At 54.8% G+C, this 17,684-nt stretch overlaps 1 protein-coding gene across 2 annotated transcripts in view; it reads left to right on the top strand.

Moving 5' to 3' along the window:
* Positions 1-2,476: 2,476 nt before the first annotated feature.
* MDGA1 (MAM domain containing glycosylphosphatidylinositol anchor 1) overlaps positions 2,477-17,684 on the top strand; it is a 60,021-nt gene continuing 44,813 nt past the window's right edge. For both annotated transcript variants that reach the window (XM_060403599.1, XM_027958490.3), the window contains exon 1: positions 2,477-2,922. In XM_060403599.1, the coding sequence (XP_060259582.1) occupies positions 2,856-2,922 (67 nt within the window). In that variant the 5' untranslated portion in view covers positions 2,477-2,855. The remainder of the gene's footprint in view (positions 2,923-17,684) is intronic.

Raw genomic sequence — 17,684 nt, 5'->3', positions numbered from 1 at the left:
AACACTGTAAATCAATTATATTTCAATAAAATGGGGGGGGGCGGGGAGAGATTCTTCCGATGGTCTCAGACTTCCTGAGATGGACAGAAGGAAACGCGGAGGTGGGCACAGCCGCCCCTCCCTTCCTAGGCTGCCTGGAATTTCCCCAGAGGCCTGAGTCCTGCCGTCACACCCCTGAAGTCAGGGGCAGGTACTCCAGTGAGAGGCAGGAGAGGAGGGACCCAGCAGGAAATGGGTCTGGTAAAGGGGGTGACTTATCCTTTATTTCAAAATTTTGTTTTAATTTACATGCTGAAAAATTAAGTCTTTTATATGTTCTTTCAGTTTTGACAAATGCGTCGAGTCGTTTTAAACTCGATTATTAAACAGGTCCGGGGAGTAGGGGGGGGGCGGGGGGAAAGGTTTGTAATCTCGCCTCTTGCTAGTTGCGGTTTTCCGCGCTCCCACGGGTTGCCCTAACACAATCCTTGCGCACACGCCGAGATAAATAACGGCGACAGGTGGAGCAGGTGAGATTAGCCAGACCCGGGGAGGGGAAAGCGATCGGAGTGCGGGGGAGGCCGCCCGCCTCGCTTGCTCGCCTTTGCCTCTTCCTGCCGGCGTTTGGGAGGCGCGCTCTCCCCACCCCTGCTCCCGGAGGGCGGGTTTGAGGTAGTGGAGTTCGGGAGCGCGGGGACCACGTAGCGGGAGCCGGCCCCTGGCTAGGCTGCCGGAAGAGAGGGCGCGCCTGGGGCGCTTGGGGGCGCCTGAGGTCCTGAGCGGAGGCAGGACGGGGAGAAGGACAAGCTGCGGAGAACGGGGGTAGCCTGGGGGAATTTCAGCTGCGGGGTCCTGCGGACAGACCTGTTGGCAACCTGTGGGCCGCGCGCGGCGAGGGCTGGAGCTCTGATCGCGCCCTCTTCGCCCCGGGGCTCAGCCAGCGGCTCCCGCGGCGGCCCCCGCGCCGGACGCGGGGAGAGGCAGCGGCTGCCTGGAAAGAGGCGGGGCTCGGCCGGGGGCGGAGGGACTCCAGGGCCACGCAGACAGCCCTGCAGACCCACACAGCGGGCGACCGGCTCGCGCGCCTGCAGGACCCCGAGAGCCGCGGGCGCCCCGGTTCTTCCCCTTCGACCCCCGCTTCGGTCCCGCCCCCCAAAAGTGCAAAACATTTTACAAAGTGTGCCGTGCCCCGCGGGCTAGGTTAGAGTCCCGGGGGCGAACGGCCGTGCTTGCCCGGCGAGTGGACTGGGGTCCGTGCACCCGGCTCGAGCGGTGGGTCTGGGTGTGCGAGGGCAGGCGGAGAGCGAGCGCGAGCGCGCCGCAGAGCCCGCGCCGAAACCCGCGTCCCTTCGCCACTGTCCTCGGGATAGATGGATCCATTTCTGCTTTCTGACATTTTCCTGCTGGGGGGATGGGGGGCGGAGAGAGGGAGAGAAGGGGGGAAGGGCAGAAAGGGGTGGGGGGAGAGAGAGGGAGAGAGAGGGAGAGAGGCAGAAAGGCAGTCAGCTTCCCCCAGCCCTGTTTTGTTTTCTCTAATTGGTCCTGGGGGAGGCGAGGAAATTGGACAGAGGCTGGGCCCGGAGAGCTGGGCTGCCTTTAATTGGCTCCTTTTTTTAACTGGAGGGGAATCAAACAGGAGAGCGAGCGACAAAGGGTGGGAGAGCGAGAGACCGAACGAGGAGCCGCGAGGAGGAGGGAGGAGGGGAGGGGGAGGAGGGAGGAGGTGGGGGCAGGCCGGGGGAGGCGAGGGGGGGGCGCGGAATGAAAAGCTCGGGGTGGGGGGGAAAGCAGCACAGCGAAGCCCAAGTTGCCGAGCTAGGCGAGAGCTCCCACGGCCCGGAGCCCCGCGGCCGCCGCGCCCGGGAGCCCGGCTCGGCCCGGCCCCGCCTGCTTTGGGCCCCCGCCGGCAGAGGCCGCCGGGCGGGGGCGGGGACCACCAACTTGGGGCGCGGCGCAGCCCCGCTCTCCAGAGAGCTCCGAGCCCGGGAGCGCCGCCGCCGCGACCAGACGGCGGGAGCGGAGCGCGGCGAGCGGAGGCGGCGAGCGGCTCCAGCGCCGCAGCCCCGGCCTCGGCGAGAGCGCGAATATTTTTCAAACGACTCAAACTTTCCTTCTTTCCCCGCGTTCTGGGGCCTCTCTTGGATGGAATTGTTCTCCTGATTCCCGCGGGGCGCTGGGGCGCGATTCCTCCCCGGGGTTCCTCCGCGGCTCGGCTAACTTCGCGGACCCGGGGACCCGTGGCTCTCGCCCCTCGGCGGAGCCCAGCCCGCGCTTCTCCCCTGCTCTGGAGGCCCAGAGTCGGGGCTTTTCGCCTCCGAGAGGACGCCTAGCCCGGCCCCCTTGGATCGGGCCATTGAGCCCCCAGCACCGGCCGCAGAGCTGGAGACGGCGGATTAACGCGAGCCGAGCCCGGGCCTCCCCGCCCCCGCTCCACGGAGGGGCGTCCCCTGGGCGGGGAAACGGCAAGTTTGCCAGTCGTCGGTGGCCTGTTGGATCCAAAAGCCTCCGCCTCCGCGGAGGGGTCCCTGGAACCCAGAACCCCGAGCAGACAGCCCTGGGGACCCGGAGAGGCTCGGCGGCCGGGCTCTTTGGGCCGGGGCGCTGGCTGCGGCGCCGGGCGCGCCGAGGCACCCGGGGCCAGGCCAGCGCCCCCTGCGTCCCCACGCGGGCAGCGGCCCCGCCGGAGGAGAAACCCGGATCGCTGCCGCCGCCGCCGCCGCCGCCGCCTCCTCAGTCTCCTGATCGCCGCCGCCGCCCCCACCGTCGCCTCTCGGAGAAGGGGAAGACGCAAGGGGCACCGAGGGGCCCCGGCGGATGCGCCCCCCACTGCCTCTCGGGCTGCGCCGCCTCGCGGGGATGAAGCACGGGCCGTGAAGATGGAGGTGACCTGCCTTCTACTTCTGGCGCTGCTCCCCTTCCACTGCCGGGGACAAGGAGTCTACGGTAAGAGCCCGCGTCCCGCTGTAAGCCCGCTCAGCCCCGCGCGGAAACTTTGCAAGAGGCGCGAAGTGCGCGCTGCGCGGGTTTGATGGGTACCCTGGCTCGGACTCTGGAGTGGATGCCCGGGTCCCCGCCCTTTTCCAGAGCGCGAGGAAATAGAGCTAGCTGCTTCAGCGCACGGAAGCAGGTCGTAGGGTCTGGCGTTAAGCCGGGGATGCCAGGGGGAGGTAGTATCCACTTTCCCAAACCTTGCCTGGGGCGGGAATGAATCGGAAGCCTTGAGAGCATCCAGTTGGCCCGGGAGACCCTGACAGACCGCACACTGGGGACTGAGAAAGCGACTTGCACCGAAATCTTGTCCCACCCTAACTCGGCCTCTGGAGTGGAAGCCAAGCGCTGCACGATCTGGAGTTGCGCGCGGCTGGCGGGTGAGCTGGCTGCCAGCTCCGCGGCCCAGCGGCGGGCTCGCCTTCCCAGCTCTCTCGCTGGGCTTCGCTTCTTGACAGCCCAAGCGGCTGCAGGCATCCCCTAGATCCGGCTCCCACGACGCCAGGATCCCTTCTCGGACCTCTCCTGAGCCGGTTAGTTCTTCCTGTCCCCGGTTCTCAGCTACAAAACCCCAGCTCCACCTTCCTTCTCCCTGCGCGCACACAGACATTCAGCCACGGTCCCCGGGAAAGCAAACACGGCACGCGCCCGTCAGGTGACGTGTCCAAACTCTGCCTCCTGCCCACGCAGCTTTCCTCCCGCGTCCGCACGCCTGGCTCTCAGGCGCCAAGGGAACTTTGGCTACCCCCTTCTTCCTTCTCTCTCATGGGTTTTTTGGGGGAAAGATCCTGCGAGCCGGCATCATCCATTCAGGGTCACAAGGGCTCATCCCTCCCAGGAACCCCCCGTCTGAGTTCTAGCAGCCGGTAATGCCCTGACCCACAGCACAAAAAGTCTCTGGGGCCCGGTGGCCCTTGCCGTGCCTTCTCTTGACTGCAGGGTGGTCTGTGTGGGTCAGTTTTTTAATGTGGTGTAGCTGGAGTGGGGGCGATTCTCTTTCCTTAGGGTGGACGACCTGAGTATTCACCTCTAAATCAGGAGAGGGTTTGAGCTGTTCTGGGGAGGGGGTGGGAGCTGAGGTATTGTCCCCTCAGTTGCCATCCTCAAGTGCAGATGCTAAAAGCCTCTTTCTGGGGATGCCTGGCAAGAGGGAGGGGTGTCCTGGGGCGGGGGGGGGGTGGTATCTGTGAGATGACATCTTCCTGGCCCTACACAGCTAGCTAGCTTGGGTTTAATTCCCCCGGGAGGCTAGCTCAGGCATCTGGCCAAACTCTGCTTCTTAATTAGTTTGTGTCTCTTACTGCCTGGCCCTTTACATAGGCCAGAAAGGGAAAGAAGGGAGAGGAATGCAGCAGGGACTGAGAGAGGCTGGGCTGTGGAGAGGAGCCCACTGAGCGGGTTCCAGAGGACTCGGCCTCCCGGGGGCAGGGGAAGATATCCCGGTGTACTGAGCAGGTCCTGTTTCTTTTTTTCTCCTCGAGATTTCCCTACAGCTTCACTGCCTCCTTAAGAGGTGACCTCAGGAGGGACCAGCCAAGGCCTCTGCCTTCTCACCACACCCAGGGGCTCTGGAGAGCGATGGGGAGCCCTCTGCCTCTGCTGCTGCCTCTGCTGCTCTTCCCTCTCCATGCCCTTGGGCAGATCTGGCAGGCTCATCTCCTGGCCATCCGTCTCCTACATCCCTTCTAGCTTCTTGATCCTTCTCCAGGGCTGCATGAGACCCATCTCGAAGAGGCTCTCATGAGCCTAGCCTGGAAACCCCAGCCACGAGGGCAAGGGGAGGGGCGGTGGTCTCTGTGGACCCTCACTCATAGGACTCTGGGGCCAGGATTTAGCCATTGCCTTATAAGTCCCCCTTTCACTGTATTTTCTCCACTCCCTCGTGTGCCTGGGTTGTAGCTGCTCTCAGAGCAAATCAAGGTGGGCTTGGTGTACTGGGGCCAACCTGGAGCTCTTGGGTGACATTCTTTCCACTTGCCCTTTGAGTGTCTACCTCCAAGGAAGTCTGGGACCTCTGGGGAATTGCAGGGTGGATAGCCTTAATCGGGGTGGATGGAGAGAATGGAAGATCTCGTGTGAGGAGAAGGATGGCAAGAGGCTATGATGCTGGAAATTTGGCCAGCTCTAGCAGAAGGGACAGCTACTCTATCACTGGATCTGGGTTAAGAAACAGTATGGAGAGCTAGTTCTTCTGTGCCCCGCCCCCCACTCCAAAGCAGGTGAGAAAAGAGTAAGAGTGTGGGGGTGAGAGATGGTCACTCATGCCCATCCATCACTGTATGTTGGCACCCAGCGTGGTGCCTGGCACGGACAAACATTTGTTGCATGAATGAAGGGCCATTGCTGGGAGGAAGTTGAGGAAATACTTCCTGAAATTCTTTCTCCCCTAGAAGTCTGTCCAGGATGGTTTTCAGCAGGGTAGTGGGGGCTCTTTGAGAGTCTCTGCTTAGGGCGAGTCATGGAGTCCTAGGCTGGCAGCCAGAGGGCACCTTAGCTGCCGTGGCCGTGAGCGGGGAGGCAGAAGCTTTTACTCAAGGCACAAAAGATGAAAGTGTGCCTGGGCAAGGGAGTCCCTGCATCTTCACAGCCTGTGTGGCTAAGGGAGTGGCAGATTAATATGGAAGCTAAACTGAGAAGAGGGAGGAAGAACAGGACGTGGAGGGTAAAGCCATCAGGATCTTGCTTGGACCGTGGCTCTCTGCTGAGGCTGGTAGGAAGAAGGTGCCTGGAGCTCTATGCCCAGCTTCCCTCTGAGTGTCCACTTGTTGGCTCTGAGGCCCGCTGTCCACAATAGGCTTGGGGAGGTGCCTTCAGTCTGGTCAGGTGGCTTTGCTCTTGGGAGCACAGATGCTATGGCAGCTGAGTCCTGGAGCAGATGGTCCATTTGGAGCTGGTCTCCTCTTCCCTTCTGCCTCCCAATCTCCTGGGCCAGTTTGTTGTGCTCCGGGGTGGATCTTGTAATCTGCTTTCTGGCATGCCAGAGGGAGGTGGGCTGGCCACAGAGACCTCATTTTGGGGCGAAGATAGTAGCCAGGTGATAGAGGAGAAGTGTCCTGTGTGTGGTTAGCATCAGAGAACACCCTCTCCTCCACCCTGGCTTCCTCTCTTTCTCCCATAGCCGCTGGACTTCCAGCCAGCAGCAGGTCAGTGGGACTCCTCTGCCTTTCAAAAACACAACAAACCCCTGGATTATTTAATATGCAGGAGTGGGAATTGACATTATCCTTAAGACAGGTTGTTTGCAACTTACTGGTGGAAGTCAAAATATTTCACTAAAGGTGTCATCAGAAACTACTATCCTATGCTAATTTTTGTGGGAACATGAAGACAGATGTTGAATAATTTGACAAGAGCAACATAGCTTACAGAATTATCACCAAGTCAGGTTTTTTCCCCCTCTTCTGAGGGGTGCGGAAAGGGAAGTTGAGGAGGTGTGTCTCCCAGTGCCATCTTCTGGGTGTTGATCTGGGTGTGGGGACCCTTGGGAGTTGGCACTGATATTTCTACCCCATGCCTTGAAACTGGCTGCCTGCTGGTGAAGGAAGTCATAGCATATGAAAACTCTGGCCTCCCAGGACAAGAAGAAGGCTTGGGGTTTTCTAAGTATCCTTGAGAAGGTCCCTGCCTCTTGTCCCTTCTTCCTTCTCAGTTATGGAAACTACATGAGGGAGAAAGAGGACCTTGTGTTCACAAATCCAGGCTGTTTTGTTTGCTTTGTCAGCATTATCTGCACCCTCACCTCCCACCTTCCAAGTTTAAGTTGGCCCCTCAACTAGTCTGAGGGCTCCCAGGCCTCATTTCAGGCAGGAGAGTCCCCCCTTCAGGTCAAGATCCACATGACGTCCCACCCTATGCTGCAGATCTGTGCTTCCTGCCTGGAAGGGGGCTCTGGGAAATGAGGGTGGTTTAGAGAGGAGGAGTTTGTTTATTAGCCGGGAAAGCACCTCTTCTAGGGGCTGGCTGCGGACATGCTGAGAGCCTCCTTGTAATTGGCCAGACCTGACTGTGAGCTGCTGGGGCCAGGGTGGCAAAGCCTCATTTAGAGCCTGGTATTAGCTCTGCTTTGCTGGAACATGGAGGGACGGGGCGGGGGGCTCCACAGGGAGAATGGAGGGAGCTAATCACAGCCGCCAAGGCCAGCAAATGAATGATGCAGGAAATCAATACCTGGGGGCGGGGGTGGAAATCCGGGCAGTGGTAGCGGCCACTGCTTCTCCCCAGCTGCCCAGGAGGCACGAGCAGGACTGGGAGGAGTGAGACAGCCAGGAGTGTGAGGCCCTCCTCTCCCCCACATCCTCCCCCATCCCCACCCCACTCCCTTCCGTCTTCCTCTCCCCTACTCTTACCTGTTATCTCTTGGTGGCTGGGTTCACAGAGGTTGGGCCAGGAGATGCCCCATCAGGCAAAAACACGGAACCTAGGAAACAGGACCTTGGGTCGCTCAGTCCTGGATGAGCCCTCCCCGACTCTGACCTGCCTCTGGACTCTGGGGCCTGATGAGGGCTCAGGTGCCTGTGGACCCTGCCCTGTGCCACTGGCACTGCTGCTCCAGATGTGGCCAGCAGGGGGAGGGCTTGGCCATCACATTGCTTCTTGCCTTTCCTGGGCTCCCTTGGCCTCAAGCCTCCCAGTAGGATGAGAGTTATTCTAATTACTTAGCCTCCGTAGGGCCTTCTGAAGCTCCAGACTCCCCCCATTAGCTCCCGTGTTCCCACCCTAGCATCCAGGGCATTTGCCTTTGGTCAGAGCCACACTTCCGACACCCTAGGTTGGAGGAGAGCTTCCTGGTGGGGTTTGGCTGGGTTGGTTCCTGACCCTTGGGGCTGTGTGCAGAACAGGGGCTCATGCTCTGGCAGAGCTGCCTCTTTGAGAACCTGGGTATGGCCCCTCTTCTGCATCTTCCTCCCCACAGTCAGAAGACCCTGCTGGCCACTGGTACTGGGTGTTAAAGGGCCCCTTTTGCATTTAGATGATACGGGAGGCAAGAGCAATGCCTAACTCAAAGGAATGAACCTTTTTTTCTTAATGCAATCTCCCTTTTCACACGCCTATGAGTAACCTGTGTTTTCTGCAAAAACAATCAGAAAACATAAAAGTATATGGAAGAAAGCAAAACTCACTTGACATCTTGCACTGCATTCGATGATGATTCTTTCAGGCACCTTCTTGTACAGAGAGGACTGCACTTTTTATTTTGTTTTTTCATTTAGCCTCATCAGGTCTTCGCCGTGGCGCGTGGGATCTTTTGTTGTGGTGCGTGTGCTCAGTAGTTGCAGCGTTTGAGCTTAGTTGCTTCACGGCATGTGGGATCTTAGTTTCCTGGCCAGGGATGGAACCCGTGTCCCCTGCATTGCAAGGCAGATTCTTAACCACTAGCCTACCAGGGAAGTCCTAGGAGTGAATATTTTAGGGAGAATTGTTGGTTATAACAACAACATCTTATAGGTGTGTAAACGCCACATGCATTAACAAGCATTTTCACACCTCTGTCTGCTTTGGTTCCATAACATTCTGAGAGGTCAGAACGGTGGGTCCTATGGTCCCCATTTAATAGATGACGAAACCAAGGTTGTAAGAGTGTGAGGATTTGCTCAAGGTCACACAGCTGGTAGGAAGTGGCCTGGAGACTGGATCCCAGTGGGCCTTCTGATTTGGAAGTAGGGAAACATGGTGTCTGTCTCCTGTGTGCTCACTCAGTCATGTCCAACTCTTTGTGACCCTGTGGACTGTAGCCTGCCAGGGTTCTCTGTCCATGGGGTTCCTGAGTAAGAACACTGGAGTGGGTTGCCATGCACTCCTCCAGGGGATCTTCCCCACCCAGGGATTGAACCTGCATCTCTTATGTCTCTCTCATCCATCAGCAGGTGGATTCTTAACCACTAGTGCCACCTCGAACGCCTGGTGTGCCTCTCACTATCCATTAAATTACTGAGTACCGCCCTGATTAAGGCCCTGTTCTGAGCATTGACAGGGCTACTGAGATAAATAAGATGCAGGCTCTGCCCTCAAAGAGAAGGAGAGAGGAATCACATACAAGACGGTGGTTCCTGGGAGATCTTGATAAATGCCATGTGGCAAGGGCAGATAAAGGGCTGTGGGAATTCCAAGGGGGAGGAAATTACTTCCAAAGCCTTTTAGAGGAGGGGATATTTGAACTGGCCTTGACAAATAGAAGTAAGGAGCAAGAAGGGCATCCCTGGTGGATGGCTTATTATGGCAAAGGCAAGGAGGATGTGTATGTGTTGGAGGGGGGGGCGGGAGGGAGTAGTGAGTCATTCATTTGGGCTGGAACGTAGGTTGAAAGGGAGTCAGGGCAGTGAGAGTTGGAGCAGTAAAAGAAAAGCAATAAAAATTGCTACCATTAACTTCCCAAGATGAGATCAGGAATATGTATTGTCTTCTTTAATCCTTATCACAATCCCTTAAGGGAGAGTCATTCATCGGCCCATTTTATCAAAGAGTAAACTGAGGGCTCAGAAGGGTGAATTTACTTGTCCAAGTGGCAGAGCTGGGCTTGAACCCAGATTTGCTGATTATAAGGCCTGTGCCTAGAGGCAGTAGGCTGGACTCTTGGGTTTGAGGGATAGTATTGGGAGAGTCTTGAGCAGGTGAATGGGTTGATATGATCCCGGGAGCTCATATTAGGCTGGGTAGTCCTGTAGCTGTGTGTTTTGAGCAGGCTGTGGTTAAGAGGAGGAAGACTGGTCAGGAGATCTGGCAGTTGTTTGGCAGGGTTGTAGTGAGAGCTTGATCCAGGGTGGTGGCTATGAGAATGGACAGGAAGGAGTCAGTATAAGAACTGCTGCCAATCGACACACATTTGAGTTTGGCTCTGTGTGGAGCACCTGTGAATTTGGTAAGAAACACGCTCTTGTTCTCCTAGAGTTTAAGTTCAAGTTGAAGGGAGACAGGCAGTAAAGAAGTCAGTGAATAAGTATATAATGCATTCTCTGGTGATGGGTTCTACACAAAAAGGCAAAGCAGCCAAGTTCAAGTTCATATACATTAGTTAGGAGTAGGGGTGCTACCAGAGTGGGTCTCCCCTCCCCGAGCAGAGACCTGAACATGCCTGAGGAAGGAAGTCCCACAGACATCTGCAGGAAGTGTGATCCAGGCAGGAGAATAGCCAGTGCAAGGGCCCTGGGGTAGAAACATGCCTGGACTGTTTAGTAACAATGGGGAGTCCAGTATGGCTGCAGTGGAGTGAGCCATGGGGAGTAGGAGGTGGGATTAGAGAGTTAATGGGGCCAGATTGTTTGCAGCCAGGAAGGCTATAGAAGGTCTTTGGGCTCCCAGAGAAGTGTGAGCCCTGGGAGGATTTTGAACAAAGGAGGGGCATGAATTGACACCTTTTTAATAGAATCTCTCTGGCCACCATGGAGAGACTAGACTGTAGGAGGTTGGGGATGGGGGTGGGGAACAGATCCAGTAGAGACTGTTATAAAGGCGAGAAGTGAGACTGTCCAGTCACTATGTCCTGACAGTGTCTCAGGGCTCAGACAAGGGATAGGAGCTGTTTGGAGTTCGGAAGCTTGGCACACAATGGCAATGAGATAGAACAAAGACCACAGGAAGTCAGACAGGTTTGGCACAGTGGAGTAAAGTAGTTCAGCATCCGGACTTCTGGTAAGGAACCCGGGTTTGAACCAGCTGCGAGAGTCCGAGAAATTACATCTGCTTTTAAAGCTGTGGCTTCACTGCTTGTCAGATGGGTTTGTGATAAGCGTGCAATGAGCCATACCTGGGAAGCCCTGAGCACTGTGCCGGGCACTTAGCAAGTCCTCTGTGAATAGTTTTTGTTTTTTTTTTTTTTTTAAAGTCTTTATTGAATTTGTTACAATATTGGTTCTGTTTTACATTTTGATGTTTTGGCCCAGAGGCATGTGGGATCTTAGCTTCCTTACCAGGGATGGAACCCACACCCCCTGCACTGGAGGGTGAAGTCTTAACCACTGGACTCGCAGGGAAGTCCCCTGAGTGAATAGCTTTATTTGAATGACAGTGTCGGTGCAGTTTTGAACTTCATGCGATTCTGGCACTGGGAAGTCTGGGAGAGATGTGGATGGAGCAGGTGGACGTGGGTGGGGGGTGCTCAGGAGGGAGACATCTGTTCTGAGAGATGGACTCGCATATCTGGATTTATGTCCACACAACGATGTGGGCTGAGACCACGAGGTGGGATGAAATTGCCAAGGAAGTGTCCAGCAGAAACTAACCCAACGCTGTAAAGCAACTACACTCCAGTAAACATTTTCTAAAAAATGGCCAACAAAGGGATAGACTGAGAGGAGGCTGGGCTAAGACCAATGCCCTGGAGGGCGGGGGAGGAGACGGTGGAGACAGACCAGGTGGCCCCAGGGAGCTAGGAGACTCGAGAGAGGACGGGGATCAGAAAGCCAGGGAAGGGATGGAGTCCAGGGGAGAAAGGGCCATCTGAGATGGGAGAGGAGCTGGAGCAGGGCCATCTGGGGACTGGGAGGTTGGTGGGGAGATGGCTGCAGCATAGAGTGGGGTCTTCAAGGGTCAGTGGGAGGCCCCTGGGGATTTCTGATTCGGTGGGTCCGAGGCTGAGCAGAGACAATGCATTTCCAACAAACTCCTGGAGGATGCCGGTGCAGCTGGCCCAGGGGTTGCTCTTTGAGCAGCAAGAGTAGGCAGAAAAGAGGATTGGACTCAGATGGGACCACTTGGGTTGGCAGGCCAGGGGGGCAGCTCACTGAGGGCCCCTAACCCAGGAGTCTTGCCTCTCTGAGCTCAGCTTCCTTATCTGGAAGGCTGGTTCAGGCACGCCCACTTCTTGGGATTGCCGAGGAGCTGAGAGGGATAGCACTTTGTAAACTCTGAGGCGCACTATGAGGACTCTGTTTCACGAGAGCAGAGGGCTGGCGGGCAGATGGTAGGGAGCCCCGGGTATAGGTGGTGTACGGAAGCAGGAGGTGCGGGCCACAGGCCAGGGAGGGCTGGAACCCCAGTTTCCCTCGCCAAGCCGGGCCTTCTGCCCACGAGAAGCTGGAGCTGCAGTGGAAGGGGGAGGTGACCTCTGGGGGGGAAGGGTGACGTGTGTGGGCCTGGAGTTGCTGCTGGGCTGGCCTCGGAGGTTCCACCCCAGGCTCTTCTTGGTTCCTTTCCAGTCCCAGAAACTCAGCCGAGATTGACTTTGATGATCTGGAGGGTTGGAAGCTGTGCAGAGAAATGGTTCTCAGCCCGGGCAGCCTGTCAGAACCACCTGGAGAGCTTTTTCAACAACAGATGCCTGGCTCCGCCCCCAGACCTCCTGAATCAGAAACTCCGCAGGTGGTATCAAGGCAGCTGTGGTCGGAAGAGCCCTCCAGTTGATTCCTGGGCACAGCTGGTGTAGGCAGCGCATCTGAATGAGTCAGGCCCAAGCAGATGCCTTCTTCCCTTGGGTTTTCTGAGGGCATATCTGCGTTTTCCAGGTCACCGTCCAAGCTTTGTTTTTGCCATGATCATCTGGACACTTGGGTCTTAAAAAAAAAAAAAAAACCCTCACTATTTTTTAAATGATAAACCAGGGGACTTTCTAGTTTTGTGGTTCTAACTGGAGCATCTAGGTTAGGAGCCTAGGAGACTGGATTCTCTTGCCCTTCTTCTAGCCAGGGATTTTGCAGTCTCGAACCTAGAGAGACCCTAAGAAACTGCTCTAGGAATATCATTTTCAGTGATTTTCAATAGGCAAATTATGTTACCTTTTGGAAATGTGGCCTTTTTGTTCATTCTCTTCTCATTTTAATTTAGAGAAAATGAAAATTTCAGAGCTGGACCACATTGCAGCAGTTCAGTGTAAAGCAAGCAGATATTGAATGAGTATCTGCTGAGTATCTGGAGGGGCAGTCAGTGCTGTGGCTGCAGAGGTGAAGGCCACCTGCCCCCAGGAGCTCGCAGTGCAGCAGGAGAATGGAGTCTTTCCCAGCGTCCTCACCTTGCAGTTAGAAAAGCTGAGGCTCAGCTCAAGGGACTTGCCAAGGCCCAGCAGTTAGCAGGTCGTGGAGTCAGGATTTGAACTCAAGGCTGCCCAATGCCAAGTCTCATGCTTGGCTGAGTGTGACCTTCCTGAGGGCGAGAACTGACCATTGTTTTGTTCCCCAGCTTGTGCTGTGGGTGATGGGGTGCTGAGGAGGACCCTCAGTCCTATGTTGTTGTTGAGTCACTCAGTCATATCTGACTCTTTGCAGCCCCGTGGACTCAAACTCATGTCCATTGAGTCGGTGATGCCATCCAGCCATCTCATTCTCTGTCGTCCCCGTCTCCTCCTGCCCTCAATCTTTGCCAACATCAGGGTCTTTTCCACTGAGTCAGCTCTTCCCATCCGGCGGCCAAAGTATTGGAACTTCAGTTTCAGCAGCAGTCCTTCCAATGAATATTCAGGATTGATTTCCTTTAGGATTGACTAGTTTGATCTCCTTGCAGTCCAAGGGACTCTCAAGAGTCTTCTCTTGTCCTATACCAGTTAGGAATCACATTCGGAAGACTTCCCTGGCGGTCCAGTGGTTAAGAGTCTGCCCTTCCAGTACAAGAGGCATGGGTTTGATACCTGGTTGGAGAACTAAGATCCCACATGCCGTGCTGGGAGGCCAAAAAAAAAAAAAAAAAAAAAAGAGTCACATTTTGTTGCCAGAACCAAAGAACTGACTACAGAGTCTCAAACAAATTAAAGTGACTTTCTTAAGTCTAGAAGTAGGCTATGCACGACTGTGCTGGTGGCTCCTTGCTCCCTAGAGATCCAGGTCCCTTTCATCTTGCTCTTCTGATCTCCTTATAGTGGTGCTTCTCAAACCTCCTGCATATTAGAATTATCTGGGAGTGTTAACAAAAAAAAAGCGTTTAGGTCATATATCAAATAAATCAGAATGTCTGGGAGTGAGAACCAGGAATCAGCATTAAAAAAAAAAAAATCCCCAGGTGATTCTGATGTGCCAGCAAAGTTCAGGAACCTTTGCCTTAGAGCATTTTGCCTCAAAGTCGCCAAAGCGCTGCTGGGGCTCAGCCATCATGACACATTGCGGACAGGAAGAAGGAAGGAACACTTACAAGGGTGAGTCATTTACCCAGTCAGAAAAGTTGAGTCAGCTTTTCCAGGAGCCCCCTCCCAATGATGTCTGCTTACATCTTACTGGCCCTTCTTAGGTGAGGGAGGTTGAGAAATACAGCCTTTTAGATGGATTCTCACCTAAGAAAACGTCAGGGTTTATTTAGATAGAAGGGGAGGATGAAAGCTGGGTAGGTAATGAGCAGTCTTTACCACAAATCCCCACCTCGGGATCAGCTGGTGTTTCTTGAAATGAGCAGATTTAGATGGATGTGAACAGCTGTTCCTCTCCCCACCTCCCTGGACCCTGCCAGCCTAGTTCAGGTGGGTGGGTGGGTGGGTGGGGGGCTCTGGCTGCTCCAAGGACGCCCAGAGGAACCTTAGAGAAGACGAAGCCAGGGCAAGGAAGAGGCTTGCTAGCGCCCCCCGCCCGACTTTCCTATGAGGCCCAGCTGCCCATCTGCTAGAGCTCGTATCCTCCTCCTCCCAACACACTGTTCATTCATTTATCCTTCTGTGAGACTGTTCATTTCCCCTGGTTGGTACCTCTCTCCTCTAGCATGTGGTTCCTCAGTCTCAGCTGCAGGAGAGCTCTGTGGACACTTCTTATTCGAGGAGGCAAGAAACCGAGGGACTCTTCCAGAGGCCATGATCTACCCCATCTTTCTGCCCCTCAGTAGGCCCCACACCCACATGAGCCCGGGCCACCCCACTGCTGTTTGCTCAATGTCCGGTCCTTTGTAGGAAAGTTCTTCCGATTGTCTAACCTTATTTCAACTTGCTGTAGTATAACATCTTATCAGAAAGTTTCAGGTGACTTCCTTGGTGGTCCAGTGCCTTGGGAGTCCACGCTCCTGAGGCAGGGGGCCTGGGTTCAACCCCTGGTTAGGGAACTAGATCCCACATGCCACAATTAAAGATCGAGCACAGTCAAATAAATAAATGTGAAAGATTCAGGAGCTGAGGTCTTTGAGCTGAGCTTGAATATCTCCTTGGCTCTGAGACTTTCCCTCTGTAATTCTTAAGAAACTCTAAATGAAGGCACTTCTCCCACCTCTGAGAGGGACATCGGGAGGGTAGAGGTGAGGAGGGAGTTTGATTCTGGTGGCTTCCTCTACCTGGGTTTGGCTCTGGTGTTCCAGTAAAATGCAGGGGGCCTTTGATCCCCTGGAGAAGAGAACGGCAACCCACTCCAGTATTCTGGCCTGGAGAGTTCCATGGACTGTATAGCCCATGGGGTGGCAAAGAGTTGGACACGACTGAGTGACTTTGACTTGGGGAGGCCAGTTTATCTCCAGCAAAATACAGAAGCTCACAAGGCAAGCTGAAGGTCTGTGCTGTCACAAGACCTGGCTTTATTTGCCTTCCTGGAATAAGGCCACACAGTAGACACAGAGAAGGCCAGCTTGAGGGTGTGGCAAGAGCTCAGCTGCCAGCCAGTGGCCTTAAGTGACCCAGAGGCACTGGAATGTCAAAGATTCAGTGCAGGAAGAGACTGAGGCCAGAGGAGGTGAGGTCAAGGTCACACAGCAATTAGGTGCCAAGACTGAAGTTAGAAGTCACGTCCAGGGACTTTCCAGCTGGGTCTTTCTCGTTCTCTATTATTCTGCAGGCTCAGGAAAAGCCAGGACATGACTGCATGGCATTTATAAGCCCAGTTCATACCCACATCTCAAATAAAGCTCCCCTCATCCCTGTAAACTGCATGTCTTACTCCTGGGCCTCACTGCCTTGGGACTACAGGATCTGGGGCTCACCCTGAGTCCAGGCCTCCTGGTTAGGTGTTAGAATCCTTTAATGAGGTGTCAGGAAGGCCCTGCTCCTTGTGGGTGGAGGAGGCAGTCATCTTGGTAGATGAACTGGAGGTTGCTACCAATCTCCACCAGGCCCCACATCTCTGTCACATGGCCTAAGTTCCATCTTAAAGTCATTATTCATGTTAGCTGATGGAAACACAGTCACTGTTTCCAGAAGGTTGTCCTGGGAGTACCAAGCATCTTTCAAGCCTTTTCCAGTGATCCAGGTTGGTTGATCACATGAGTTGGATCTTGAAGCGCTGGGATTCAGGAAAGGAGGTTTCCAAGGAAGAGACATGTGAGGTAAGGGAGCGTGGTAGGGTATTTGGTGTGTGTTTGTATGTGTGTCTTAAGCAACATGAGAGCCCCAGGTACAGTCCATGTGAGAGGTTTAATAATGGACACCTTGATGGTCATAACTGGTTTGGATTCATTGTCTTAGCTTGAGTTCCCCAGAAGCGATCCTGAGACAAGGAGCCAAGTGCAGGTGGTTTATTTGGAAGATGAGCCCGGGAAGCTCTGATGGAGGAATGGGGATGAGAGACAGGGACATAAAGCAACCAATGGAAGGTGCATTGTCAAGCCAGTCACCACCGTGTCCTTTTGGGGCCCTCTGGGACACTGTGTAAAACATACTTAAGAGGCATCCCACCGTGGGGATGTGGGAACTGGGGCCTGAATACACTAATTCCCATCTGTTGTTGGGAGGGCTGCCCCAGGGAGTGTTAATTTCCTGGTACTCGGCCCACTGCACATGCACACGCTGGCAGCGTGAGCTCTAGTGAAGCTCACACTGAGAGAAGCAGTGCTGGCTGTTGTGCGTTGCAATGGTGAGCGGAGGGAATACGGGAGAAGAGGGGATATGGGTGACAGAGGACGAGATGGTTGGGTGGCATCACCGACTCGATGGACATGAGTTTGAGCAAACTCTGGGAGATGGGGTGAAGGACAGGGAAGCCTGGTGTGCTGCAGTGCATGGGGGTAGCAAAGAGTCGGACACGACTGAGCAACTGGACAACAACAATTGGCAGGGGGCACCTACAGCCTGTACTACCTCCTGGCTGAGCCATCAGTCTTGCTTTTTCAGATCCAGCCTGCTTTGCTGAACTCTTTGTTCTTAGAACTTGTCTTCTGTATGAATCATCTCCGAGTCCAGTCTGAAAACTCTCTCCTGTGGCCATGAGCTCCGTGAGCTGCTCATTTGCTTCCTAGGATCCTGGGAATAGAACCTCCAGCACATCGATTTCCCCAAGACCTTCCTGATAGAATCCAGACTCTCCCTGAAGGATTGAGGGGACCCTATAGTGGGGGAGGGCAGGGCAGAGGGTCACTGGGCACCAACTCAAGAGTCTATAGGTCCTTTGGGCATGCTACCAGAGGCATGACCGTTAGCTTCCCATCTGCTGAATTCAAGACTAAGAAAGAGATAGGAATGATCTCTGAGACTAGAAGACTGCCTCTTCTTTCTGCAGGCAGGATTCTGTGTGGGTTAGAAGGCTGATTGCATTCTGTCTACTCCCCTCTCCAGGCATCACACCTTCTCCCGTGGGCCAGGCTCACCTGCTTCCCTGGATGTCCTGGGGCCTATGGGGCAGGATCAGAACAACACCTCTGTCCTATTGTGAATTTCCCTCTGTCTTTCATTACCAGCGGGGACCTGCGATTAACTAATTAATTAATCAGATGTTTACTGAGCACCTCCTGTGTGCTAGACACTGTTCTAGGTGCTAAGAACACAACACAAAGCGATGATCTAGAATCACAGCCTTGTGGAATCAGAGCCAAGAAGAAACTTAGAACATATGTCATCGTTTGTCAGAAAAGAAACTTGAGGCTGAGAGAGGGCAAGAGAAGTTCTCAAATCACACAGCAAA

This window comes from Ovis aries, chromosome 20 (assembly GCF_016772045.2).
Source record: "Ovis aries strain OAR_USU_Benz2616 breed Rambouillet chromosome 20, ARS-UI_Ramb_v3.0, whole genome shotgun sequence".
Taxonomy (NCBI): Eukaryota; Metazoa; Chordata; class Mammalia; order Artiodactyla; family Bovidae; genus Ovis; species Ovis aries.
This window is presented reverse-complemented; position numbering and strand designations above follow the sequence as displayed.